General features: G+C 33.0%; 1 protein-coding gene across 1 annotated transcript in view; it reads left to right on the top strand.

The window, feature by feature from the left end:
- Nucleotides 1-13,566, top strand: part of STAG1 (stromal antigen 1) — a 397,763-nt gene that overhangs the window by 287,273 nt on the left and 96,924 nt on the right. Inside the window, exons 13-14 of the mRNA XM_055321295.1 lie at nt 5,394-5,501; nt 8,781-8,895. Coding sequence (XP_055177270.1) covers nt 5,394-5,501; nt 8,781-8,895 — 223 coding nt within the window. The remainder of the gene's footprint in view (nt 1-5,393; nt 5,502-8,780; nt 8,896-13,566) is intronic.

Genomic DNA, 13,566 nt, shown 5'->3' with positions numbered 1-13,566 from the left:
GAAATGGACCTGGGGGACCTGGCAGGCATAAGTTTTAACAGCCAACCTCCCCAGCTAATGGACACCTAGAATCCTATAGAAAGAGGTTAGAGGGGTATGTGCAAGAGGGCAGGCAGAGAGCATGCAGTCACAGGTGAAGTTCAGTTTGTGTTTAGCCCTTCATCATGGGCAGGGGTGTCTTCCAGGCATTCTGTTGCTAACAGGACTTTTTTGGTTTGGCTATAAGGGGTGTTCCAGTCATTGCAAAACACCTTCATCAGGGCCTCAAGAAAGTACAATAAATCAGGGCAGTGAGTTTTGGTTAGAATTAGCTATCTTGCCTATTTCTGGTTTTAACTGTTGGGGTCTATGGCTGAGTAACAGGGCTCACCAAAGAATTGAATTTTATGATAGATTTAAGAGAGAATTCAATTCTTTACAATTATATGTCATTTAGGCATAAAAATGATGCATTTCTTGATTCATATCATTAGATATTCTATGTAAGGTTTAATTTTTTTCAAAAGGCATGTATTAGGTTGATTCTAAAATACTTCTTGGTTTTGTTGTTATATGATGAGTATTTACTGTTCAAGATACTTTCTACTTGATCATTTCTGGGACATAAAAATGTTTAATTTATATATTAGTCTTATATGTGCACAACCTATTAGAACTCTTATATATTCTGATGGTTTGTTGGTTCTCTTGGATTTACTATGTAGATTATTATGTGTTACAAGCAAATAATTTCAGTTTTGTCTTCTCATTGCCTAACCTTAAAACTTTTGCTTCATTCTCTTATGTAATTGCATTAAGCAAGACATTTAGCACTATAAATTTATCATTGAGAGTGGATCTTTTTGTCCTTATTCTAAGAAGATAAAGTTCTCTGTTGCTGTGATTTCAGAGATAGGGTTTTTTTTTTTTTTAAGATTTTATTAATTTATTCAGGGAGAGGCAGAGATGGGGAGCCTGTTGCGGGACTCAATCCCATGACCCCAGGATCACAACCTGAGCCAAAGGCAGACGCCCAACCACTGAGCCACCCAGGTGTCCCAGAGAGATCAGTTTTTGATACAAGATAGAAGTTCCTTTGTATTCTGAGTTTTCTGGGAATTTCTTTTCATCTGTGGATGAGCTTGAATGAAATTGATTATTTGTCTAATGGAAAACCACACTTATATTTCTAGAATAAATCCTATTTGAACATAACACATTTGGTTTTATTGTGCTTTGCTTGAATACAATGTTATTTTAAGATCTTATTTAGGATTTTCTTATTTGTGCTTATGTGTAAATTCGATGGAATTTTTTTGTCCTTTATCCAACTTTGAAATCAAGGTTATATTTTTTTGTAAAATTATCTTCATTAGTTTGTCACCTTTCTGGTCTGAAACAAATTTTCTGTGGCAGAGATTAATTCTTGAAATTTTGAAAGAATTGCCTTGTTAAAGCCATGTTAATTTTGAATTTCCTTTAAGGGAAAGGTCTTTGATTAACATTTTTACTTATTCATTGGTTATCTATCTAAATTATCTTTTATTTCTTACTATACTAATTTTGACTTTTAATAAACTTTTTAATATATCAATTTCATCACAGTTTTTAAATTTTGTAGTTGATATTATTCACAATATTGTGCTATTACTTATTAATTTCTCTTTTTTTGTATCCTCTTTTTCTTGATCATCATGTCAGAAGTTTGGTTTGTCTTAACTACTCTTTTTAGAGAACAAACGTCTTTTGGCTCATTTGTTTCTTGTTTTCTAATAATTATACTTAACATATTAAATATACTTCTAAGCACTACTTTACTACTTTCCAAAATATTTGGACATCAAGTGTTTTCATAGATATTCAATGATAAATGTTTTTATTACATTTATGGTTCCTGGTTTAATTATGGATTATTCAGTAGTATTTTTCTGTTCTTTCTAAATCAGATTTTTTCAAGCTGTTGTTTTTTATTGTATTGTCTGAGAATGTGTTCTGATTGGTTTGGTCATTTTCTAAATTTTCTAAATATGTTTAATTAACTAGGAGCACCTGAGTGGCACAGTTGGTTAAGTCTCTTGGTTTCTTTTTTTTTTTTTTAAGATTTTATTTATTTATTCATGAGAGACATAAAGAGAGAGAGAGGCAGAGACAGAGGCAAAGGGAGAAGCAGACTCCATGCAGGAAGCCCAATGTGGGACTCGATCCCGGGATTCCAGGATCATGCCCTGGGCCGAAGGCAGGCACTAAGCCACTGAGCAGGGATCCCCAGCCTCTTGGAGAGGTTGTGATCTCAAGGGGTTGAGAGATTGGGCCCCATGTTGGGCTCCACACTCCGAGCAGTCTGCTTGAGATTCTCTCTCCTTCTCCTCCTTCTACTCATGCACTCTCGCTCTCTCTCAAATAAATAAATCTTTTTTAAAAACCCTAATTGTATATATAGTTATGTATTTATATTCATTACTTTGAATTTAGTTAAATTACTATACCTTTGAAGTTTTTCCTTTTCAAGTCTTTTTAAAAATATTTGACCCCCTAGTCAATGTTTACTTGTAAATTTCACAAACTTGCAAGTATCTTTCCCTCAAACAAAAAAAAAATACTTGACACTCTCCACTTACCCATCTGTTTTGTCAGAATTGTCTGGTGTTTAAGATCTCTATTGTTAATGATACACATGTGTGTCCTTGTTTATTATGTTTTAATATTTGCTCATACAGAGAGGAGTAAGCTTTCCTTTGATATTTCTTTTTCCTTTTTTTCAAGGTAAGAGTAATATCATAGACTTCTCCAAGATTATTTCTACTGCTAATTTATAAATTTCCTTAAAGAGTGTTTTCAAATCATCTGAGACCTTGTTGGCTAAAATATCCTACTTTCATAACAATTTAGAAAAATGGTTTAACTTGTTTCAAAAGTCTGTTTTTAAGGTTCGTTTCTACATTTTCATTGGAGGAGATATGGGCAGAACATGTCTTCTTTAGGAGGTATAGTTATGGCCCTCCAGTTGTGTCAGATATCCTGATTCATTAGGTGGATTCCTCAGAGATCTCTCCCCACTCTAGGTATTTGGGACTTCAGTTCCACAGAGTAGACAGTGCCTCCTCTGTTTACTTTGGGTCTCAGCTCCGGACCTTCAGGTTTCCTCTATTGTAATTGCTTGCCCTGTAGGTAGTCTTGTTGGGCACAGTCTTTTAAAATTTTTCAGACTGGCTCTTTTAAAGTGTTCCATATCTGGTCTACAGAAAACACAGCCTATTTATGGATGATACACTTCTACCACTTCTCTTCTTAATTTATTACCATGGGTAGCTCCAGTCAACTTTTCACAGTTATATTTTTTTAAGCTCTGCGCTTTTCCTAAACCTCCTCATAATTATAAGGGATGTTTATGAATTTTTTACAGCGGTTCTCTGAAACTTCGTGCTCTAGTTTCGCTCGCAGAGGTTTCAAAGTTACACAGTACTCTGACATTTTTCTCTTGAAACAAATCCTCTCTATCCATTGTATTGCTCAGTCCCCTAATTTATATATTCTTTTGGTGACTAATGAGCTGAGTATCACAAAACCAGCTTTCTAGTGTTTTACAGCATTTACTTGAAATGATCTGGCCTTATTTCTCTTGGCTTACGTGATCTCTATCAAAACAACAGGTAAAGTCAGGTGTAACATCTTGTTACATCTCTCTTTTTCTTCTTTTGGCATAGATTATTTTCTTTTCACTTGTAAGTTTGAGTTCCTGAAATATCTTGTTAAACTTTGTTTCTTTAGGAGTTTAGCTTTCTCCTAGGGGGTATTAGCTAATTTAGCTGATGTTGTATAATTGGGTGAAGGAATAAAACTTAGACCTTAGTCTTGTGCCTCATAATTTGTTAGGGGTAAGAATTGGGCATAGGCAAAAACACTTCTGCTTTAGGACAGAAAGCCTCTGGTTGTAGTTTGTAATTCTTCTTCAGTAGTCTTAAAACTGTCTCCTTCAGGGAGTAGTAGCTCAGTTGGCTAAGCATCTGCCATTGGCTCAGATCTTGGGATTGAGGCAAAGGGAATCTGTGGCTCTCTCCCTCTTCACCCCTCACTGTGCTCATGCTCTCTTTCTCGCTCACTCTCTCTCTCTCAAATAAATAAATAAAATCTTAAAAAAAATAAAACAACAACTAACTGTCTTGATAATCTCATGACCTTCAGGATATGGAAGGGAAATTACAGGGACAGTGTAGGTTGTGAGCTAGCCATTCTGCCTACATTTGTTATTAATTTCTCAGTGCCTCTTGGTTCCAGTACGACCCTATTGATACCTTCTCACACTATATTTGGCTACTTTTTTTTTTGCTTCACAGAATTAGAACCAGCAGTGTTGAGAGGGGGAATAAAGTGTACTTTTAAAAAATGCTCTTTTCTTTTAAAAAGAGTCCTTGATATCCAGTTCCTTTCATTCAGAACTATAGTCCCTTATACTGTGATGCTGCAGCTGTCTTCTTTTGCTGCAGAGGTCACTCTGATTTTATGTTTATTTGAGAGATCCCTCAACCTCCTCCTCTGAGACGTTTCTAGGATTGAACTCTGAAGAATGAATTTATACCCACCCCTACATCTTGTCAAGCCCTGTACAGCCCAGCAATTCTACACTTTATCTACTTATTATTAATATTATTAATCTCTAATCATATCCGACATTTATAAGCATGTTAATAGGAAATAGATGTTCCTTTTGGAGGGGAAGAAACTTAAAAACACATTCTAACAAAGTAAGAAATGACTCAAACTTTAAGAATACATGAGTGGAAAGATGGGAAATTTGTGTTAGTATAAAGGAATTATTGTGACCTCTGAATCCACTTTATATAGAAAGAGACTAAATGGTATTGTAAGTATAGTGGTAAAATAAAACTTAAAACAAAAAAAATTTAAAAATAAAAAAATTTAAAACAGATTTGTCAGGGCTCATGACTGTCCCAGTTGGTAGAATATGTGACTATTTATCTTGAGTGTTTTGAGTTTAAACCCCATATTGGGCATAGAGCTAAGAAATCAATAAGACAATTCTATAAGGAGTAGTTCATCTACTATAATAATAATTTAACTGTGAAACAGATATATTCCCAGTGCCTATCAACAAAAATGTTTTGTACACTTAAAAGAAATAGAGCTAATTTGGGCTATATATATGATCCCAGGGTACCATGGATGTCCTTTGTGTGGGAAGAAATGTGGACATTTTATCGGTTTCCTGAATTTTATATAATAATTAGCTATCTTTTATAATTGGAGAAAGTTACTTCCAAAGTAAGATTGAATAGAGATGAAAATAAAATCAATATGCCTTGAGCTTTTATAATGAACTTTATAAAATGTAAATAAAGATAGAACTGAAAGTAAACATTTATTTTGGCTCAGATGTTGCTTTGTGAATTTTTCAGTGGAAGTGAAGAAGCTCTTTCCAATGAAGACTGTGAAAATGTTTACCACTTGGTGTACTCAGCACATCGCCCTGTTGCTGTGGCAGCTGGAGAATTCCTTCACAAAAAGTGAGTTAATTATCTTTGAAACCAGGTTCTACTTTGGTTTTGTTGTTGTTTTAGAGTTAGAAGAAGAGAGCAATAGAATAGTGTTAGAAGTGGCCACTTCAAATTTGGGGGGCTGTAATATCCTTTTAGCCTATGTGCACATCATAAATTAAATCCCTGAGAACGATGTCCTTTATGACATACTCCTTTTTCCTGAAATCTAAAAGGATGGTTCTCAACTAGGATGTGAGTGGAGATTGGGGAAGTACATGAAGTGTATAGACGTTTCCACAGATAATGTATTTCATTTCACCATTTTTTTTTCCTTTTTAAAATTCTTAGTTCTCATATTAACTTCTCAACAATAGTAATCTAAAATCGCCTTCAAAATGCCTCCCAACTTTTCATGTTTTTTTTTAATGGGGAGTGAGGATTGTTTTAGGCAGTAATCTATAGTGATTCTGAAAGTTATATATACTGTTGCAGTTTAATTAAAAAGCAAAACCTCATCTCTTTTTTTTGACAAAGCATAGAGTTAATGAGAGTTTATGAATATAATTAAATATTCTATTAAATACGTTTTGAGGGATCCCTGGGTGGCGCAGCGGTTTAGCGCCGGTCTTTGGCCCAGGGCACGATCCTGGAGACCCGGGATCGAATCCCACGTCGGGCTCCCGGTGCATGGAGCCTGCTTCTCCCTCTGCCTGTGTCTCTGCCTCTCTCTCTCTCTCTGTGTGACTATCATAAATAAATAAAAATTTAAAAAAAAAAAAAGCTTTTAAATACGTTTTGATGTTGGTCTTTTGTATGATCTATAATTTATTAGTAAATTAATTCATAAAGTTTAAACATCTGGGGGGATTTACTTTTTTTTGTTTTTTTGTTGCTAGATTTAACTTAGTGACTTTAATTGTAGGCAGGTGAATCTAGAAGTCTACTACATGTAGTAATTTGTGATTATTATTCAGCACAGACATAAATCATGCATTGGGCATAATGGTTGTGCATGGGTGATTAACTTTAATAATGGCCTGGCCCTCCATTCAGCATCTGCATCTCCATGCTGCAGCAACAAACTGTTCTCTACTTGGTGTGGTACCTTTCAATGTAGGAAATGTTGATTCTATGTGAAAAATCTCTTTAAAAAGGAAGTTGACTGGGGCACCTGGGTGGCTCAGTAGTTGAGTGTCTGCCTCTCGCTCAGGGCGTGATCCTGGGGTCCTGGGATCAAGTCCCACATCAGGCTCCCCATAGGGAGCTTGCATCTCTCTCTCTGCCTATGTCTCTGCTTCTGTCTCTCATGAATAAATAAATAAAATATTTTAAAAAATAAAGGAAGCTGGCTACCTTTATTACTAGTGAGTGCATGCTAGTAATGAAAGTAAGGGAGAAAGTCAAACTTTTAGGCATGACTCTTAAAGTAATATATTGACTTTTCCACTGATTCTGATATCTGTGGCTAATAGAATAGTGTTGTTTCCATATTTATCTTGAGGTGTTGACTGTCACAAATATCAAGGGTGTATTGTAGTCTTTTCCTTTTCCAGGACTGTTATATTCTAGTTAGTCTCTATTTTCTACTTAACTTTTCAAAAAGCTTTGTGTTTTTAGAATTTATTACTTTTATAGTTTCAATGAAAAAGATTACATAGAGTGGTTCTGTATAGAATGGGGGCCATAAACTGGCAGCACTGGGGTCAGGTCAGAAAGACCCTTGGATATATCTTATCTACATTGTATTTTTCTAAGTTTGAGATACTTGCTCAGCAAGTTTAAAATTGGAATGTTTTACATAAAAATCCACAAATATAAGCCTTTATTTCTTTGTGAAAATGAAATAAATTTCTATTCAAATGGAAGGTTCACTCCATAAGCTTGTTTTAATGCCCTTGCCCAGGAGATTCACAGTTTGAGAACTTCTGAAGCCTAATTATGTCTTTGAGCATTCCCCTATCATTTAATATTGTCATGTTTTAAAATCTTAACAAGTAAGTTTTGGAATAGCTTCAGGAGTTCTGTGATTAAGTTTAAAAGAAAAACATGCAAGGGTGCACATACACATGTTGTCTGCTTTGTAGTTTAATTTATATGCTGTACACAAGCTCAATCACACGTCTATAAAATAGTAAAATATATCTGAAATGAGTATTTTAATAGTCATCAAAAATCTACAGTTTAGTTTTAGAAAACTTAGGCTGATTCCTAAGTACCTTACATTTATATATAGTAAGTATGATTATCCAGTTTTGTACATTTCAGTTATAAAGGACACGTATTTTTTTCCATTTGTTCCTTCCTCTGAAAGCTATCTAAGTAAACAGAATTTTCTCTTAAACCAGTCCAATAGCTATACTGATGTAGCTTCAAAGTAATGTTCTAATCTTCTCCTCTTGCCATATAATTTCCCCTACCCCCAAAATACTCAACTTTTCTGTATTCATTTTCTGCTTGAGATCAGCTTATTTTATGTCATATGAAATTATTCTTTATTCATTTATTTTAGCCTCTCATCTGAAAGGCTTACTGTAATTTCCATATCTAAACCAACACACTATATTCCTATTCCTACTTGTTTTTCCTTATAACACTCAAGATAGTATATATTTATCTACTATTTATTTCTGTTAGAGTGAGAGCTCAATGAGAATAGGGATTTTTGTCTTTGTCCACTGTTACATCCCATTTTCCCAGAGCAATACCTGGAAATAAAGCACGTAGAGCATTCCTTAAAATATTTTAGAATAAATCTTAGCAAGTTAAAATTTCTGAATCATGTCTTCATCATAATTTAGAAGTTTTACCATTAGGTGATATTTTTAATAATATAGTGTTTATGTCATTTTATTCTGTACTGATTAGTGAGTACTGTTTTTAGGTAATAAGCTGAAAATGTTAGAAGTAATCATTAAAAGAATGAATTTTTATAATTGTTGATAGAACATATAGTTAAATTATTTAATTCATTCTGAATATTTAAGAGAAAATAGAACTCTTTAAAATTATATATATTCTAATGTCTATCACATAGGATGAAAACAGTTTATATTTTTTGTAAATACTTAAACATTGATTAGTCAAAAAGCTTCCTTTTACATTGTGTATATGATTGAATTATGCAGAATTTTTTAGAACCAATAATTTTTAACCTATAAAAGCATCAGTCACATGGTTTGAAATAAATCAGTAAGCTGATATCTGATACTGTATTTTTAAACACTAAAATAATTTGTACAATGAAGGAAAAGACTAAAATTGATATCCATGCCAATTCATAATGCTCTTGTTTTACTTAATTTGTAGGCTGTTTAGCAGACATGACCCACAAGCAGAAGAAGCATTAGCAAAGAGGAGAGGAAGGAATAGTCCAAATGGGAACCTTATTAGGATGCTGGTTCTTTTCTTTCTTGAAAGTGAGGTAAATTTTAACATAAGTCCTTATTTTTTTGTGTTAGATTACATTTTAAATAAAAGTGTCATTTAATTCATTGTAATTGATTATTTTTAAATCCTATGAAAATAAGCCTGTTTCTCACAAAACTGACTGCATGTCTATCTGATTATAGAATTTGTATTCTGCCTTTTATGGGAGTATATATGCAGGTGTAGGTCAATACTGAATATAGGCTAGCAATTTTTAAACTTAGAATATCATAATACTACATAATTGTTGCTTTTTATTTTTCTTGAATTTTTGTGGATAACTTTTAAATTACATAAAGAGCTTGTAAAAGTTGTCAAGCAGTTAAAACCATTAGTCCTGACTTGTTTGAAAATTACATTTTTTAAGGAGAAATAAAATATGAATTTAAATGTTTAATTAATAGATGTACACTCTCCATTAGTAATATTTCCATATGACATTTTGGTGTTAGTTATCACTTAAATAATTTTGCAGTTAACATTCATAATATAGTATCTATCAGAATCTGCTTGTACAAGTGAACTTTGGTTTGCCCAGAAAAAATCTAGAGATCTCGGACCCTGAATTTTACCCAGAAAAATATTTTTAGTTTGTGCTAGAATGTCCAAGAATGTAAGAAACTTCAAAATTCTGACTGCTCAAATTTGAAAGTGCTGGAGGTATGAGAAATAGACAAACAGGCAGCCTATATGAAAATTGAGATCAGAGAATTAGGAGCTGTGTCAGTAGAATAAGTGAAGTTTGGACAAAGCAGGGCAAAAGAGTCACCTTTATTTTTTAAGCAAATTGAAAAGAACAAAACGAATAAAGTCAGGAACAAAACTGGGGAGTTGCATTTGAGTAAAGGATGTGTTTAGGAATAGTATTTTTAAATATGTATTGATTACATGAGGATCTTGTTAAATAACATGCAAATTTTAATTCAGTAGTTCTGGGATGTGGTCAGAGAGGCTGCATTTTTAAATGCTCTTAGATGTGTATTTATGTATTTATGTATTTATGTCTGCCCTGGCCCAGGGACCGACCATACTTTATGTTGTAAGGGTTTAAAACATTATTTTCTTAAAAAGTAAGTATGGATTATTGTGGAATAAAATTCAAAATGCTTGTGAGGTTTAAGATAAAACACTAAATACTCAGTAAATATACTGTGATAGACCATTTCAACTTCTACCTTTAGTCCCTTAGATTTTAAAGGAACCAGGATTAAAAGTATTATGCAAAGTCAAGTCCTGTATGAAAATTTTACTTTAATAGCAACAGTACTTTCAAAAATTGATAGAGATGAGACATTCAAATAATATTTAGATTGTTGAAAAGTTTAAGGAATATGACGATCTAAAACTAATTGAAATTGTTCATTGAAAGAAGACTTTTTGGGTCTCTGAAAGCCCGAGGACTTTTCTTTTTGGTATATTAAAAGGCATAAGGACTTAGTTTTACACAGTTTCATCTTTTAATTAAAGCTGTAATTTGTAATGTGTATTGCCACTCTGTTTGCAGGTGATATTACTATATTCTTGTGTTTGCTGCTATCTACTAAAGTGTTATAAGAATATTAAAATATATTTCCCAGTTCCCCTCTATAGCATTCTTGTCAGCTGCAGAAGCAATTGCAAGTCATGTTTAAAAGGTTTTAGTTAATTCATAGTAATATTGCTCTTTATAGTCACCAGCATTTCACAATAAGCATTCTGGGTTAAAATCTCTTTTCTTATCCTGTAAAACTAGTGTACACCTGGAGCTGAATGCTTGTTAAAGCCATATTCTTATGGTGGGATTCTGTTTGTGTCCTACTCTGAATTCCTCTTTATTATAGCACATGTTAGTAATAAAAAGTTGAATTGCAAGAAACTTTAGAAGTCATAATGTAGAATAAGTATAGCTTTATAGAAAATTACCAGTTAACTAGGATTAACTGAAGTGATTATCATCTTTCTTTCTTTGTTTTACTGGACGTTAAGAACAACATTTTAGTAATAGAATTCTAAAATACTGTAGCAAAAGAGGTTTATAATAAATAGAGTAGTTTCTCTCTTTTATATATGAATTACAGGTAAAATAATGGAGATTAAGATATATATCTAAACTAGTTAATTTTCTTTCCTTTTTATACCAAAATAACATTTTAAAGCCATCACAATCTTTATAGCAGTCATTTATTTCAGTGATAAAATGCCTTGTGTGGTTTCAGTGTGTGACAGTTGGTAAGATAAATGGTATTTGAATGTGGCGAGCCTAGATTTCCCTATATCTAATGTGACCATAGAACTTACTATATAAACTGATGCTTTTCAGAGTGACAAAGGTATTATTAATAATTATTCCAAAGCAATAAGCATAACCCAAAACATTGCTGATGATAAAGAAGTATGATCACCTTCCTTCTAGGCATATGAAGTGATGGAGTTAATTATAACAGTCATTTAAGATGGAAGATTAACAGACATTATTAACATATCCAGGAAATCTCCCCATAATGCTCATTAATGATAGTATATGAATGATAACTTTTTTCGCCTTTACTTTCATATGTTCTTCAAGATTCACCAATAACTGGCTCTGTCTTAGCAGAGAATAAAACCTAGTATAGAAGTATTTAGAATTTTAAGCCTAGTATCTTAGGGTGATTATTTGCATTATAAATAATTTTTCATAAAAATCAAGTAAGGTTCTATTATGCAGTCAACTCTGTTAGTGTATTTAACTACTTGATGAAGAGGTCAATAGGTAGAGAAAACAGGTAAAATATTATGAGTAACTTTGAAACCAGTTAAAGATGAATCAGAATGTACCCAGAAAATTGTAATTAAAGTCAACAGGAAAATGAGCTTAATTTACCTTACATACAAGTTTAGGAGAGACCCTATAAAATAAATTACATTCAGATACAGCAGAGTAAAATCCACCTAGATATAAATATAATTTTACATATAACTTTATATGTTATATGTATTTTGTAAATAAATTTAAATGTAACTTTTTCTATTTTACAGTGACTCTTTATCTATTGGGTTACCTTTTTTTTTCCATCTAATTCCTGAAGAATGCTTGCAGATGCTTGATTTTCATGCTGTTTTTATGAAATCATGATACCAAAAACTATTCTTAGAAAATTTATTTTTGTTTCATTATTAGTTTTCCAGGTATTTCAGGATTTTCTGTAGCCATTGAGAATGTTTCAGGGCCTTCCTTCCAATAGCTTTATCTTTCACTACCAATAGAAGGTCATTGGTATAAAGTTTCTGAAAGATGCTTATTACACCTTTTACTCTTTTTAGCCATGTTAGAATTTTTTTTTTCTGAAACATGGATTCACATGATATTCTTGTAGAGATTTGAGACTAGCAAGTTATGTGGTCATCACATATGCCCCAAGACAGAAAGACTGTATTATAAACATTATGTCAAGCTAATGTCTTGACTGACCTTGTTAATATTGATTGTTGTTGCTCATACTGGTGAATTTGAAACTCATAATCAGAAAATGGGCCAACACATAATCATGTCCTTCTGGTATAAGCATTGAGTTTGAAAAAACTGGTTACTGGTATTAACATAATGGAGTCTACTCAGCTACCACCTTAACTAATCAAAAAGATGAAGAAATTGTCAAAGAAGTTAGCATCTCCATTGAGAACATTGGCTATCACATACAAAAAATTTCTGGAAAAATGACAACATGCCTGATTTTTAATATGCCTTGGTTCAAGGCATAGAGAAGTCATCTTTAAAAATGCCAATGATCATGGAATTATACTACTTAAAGCCTTGAATTGAGCCAATAACTCATTCACCTAAAAACCCTAGGCTGGAATAAGTCAAAATGAAAGAGAACTGTGGATAATTTGTGAAAGTTGTAAAGTAAATTATTAACTCTAATTCCATTAGAATTAACCCATAGCACCATCCATTACAAGGGAAAAAAAAATAGGAACATTTTTCAGATTTTTCTGGTAGAAATCTGAAGTAAACCAAATATCTGAGCAGCACAGGCTGCTAAAAGGATTAAGCTACAGGTAAGTAAGTGGCTGTCTTTAGCTGAGTTTATTCTTCCCTTTGGAAACATATTTAGGATGTAGACATTGGTCTGAGGAGCAGGGGAGTTGATGAATGCCCCAGATAATTTATGGCCACCAGGAGGTACAGGGAACCTAGGCATTCAAAAGACATGAATACCTACATGTTAAAAGGAAAAGCCTGCCTGATTATAGATTTCCCTCTTTCCACTTCCCTTCATAGCCCAGGAACCCAGGGCCTTGCAATCAGGATTGGCATTACCAGTATTCTTGAATCTAGAATATTAACAGTATATGAACTAACAACGAAGAATCACTGAAACTTGAAGCACAAAATCCAACATCAGTGAAAATTTTTTATTCCCCCAGATGTAACAAGAAGCCATTATGAAAGAGGAAGGGGGGCATTCATAGAAATTAGAAACATGATTTCCAAAATTTAGGAGTGAAGCAGATCATTAAATGGCCTGAACACAACCAAAGATTGGTTGTAGATTAAAAAACAAGGGATTTTTCCAAAAGATAGTACAAAAGAAGTGTGAGAAGGAAACTAAAAGGAAGTACAGATTAATAAGTTTTATTATTCTGTAGGAGTAATAGGAACAGGAGTTCTGTAAAGAGAGCTTAGAGAGGAGGAACTAAACAA

Source organism: Nyctereutes procyonoides, unplaced genomic scaffold (genome assembly GCF_905146905.1).
Source record: "Nyctereutes procyonoides isolate TBG_1078 unplaced genomic scaffold, NYPRO_anot_genome, whole genome shotgun sequence".
In the NCBI taxonomy this organism is placed as follows: domain Eukaryota; kingdom Metazoa; phylum Chordata; class Mammalia; order Carnivora; family Canidae; genus Nyctereutes; species Nyctereutes procyonoides.
The sequence above is the reverse complement of the archived record's forward strand: the minus strand, read 5'-3'. Positions and strand labels throughout refer to the sequence as shown.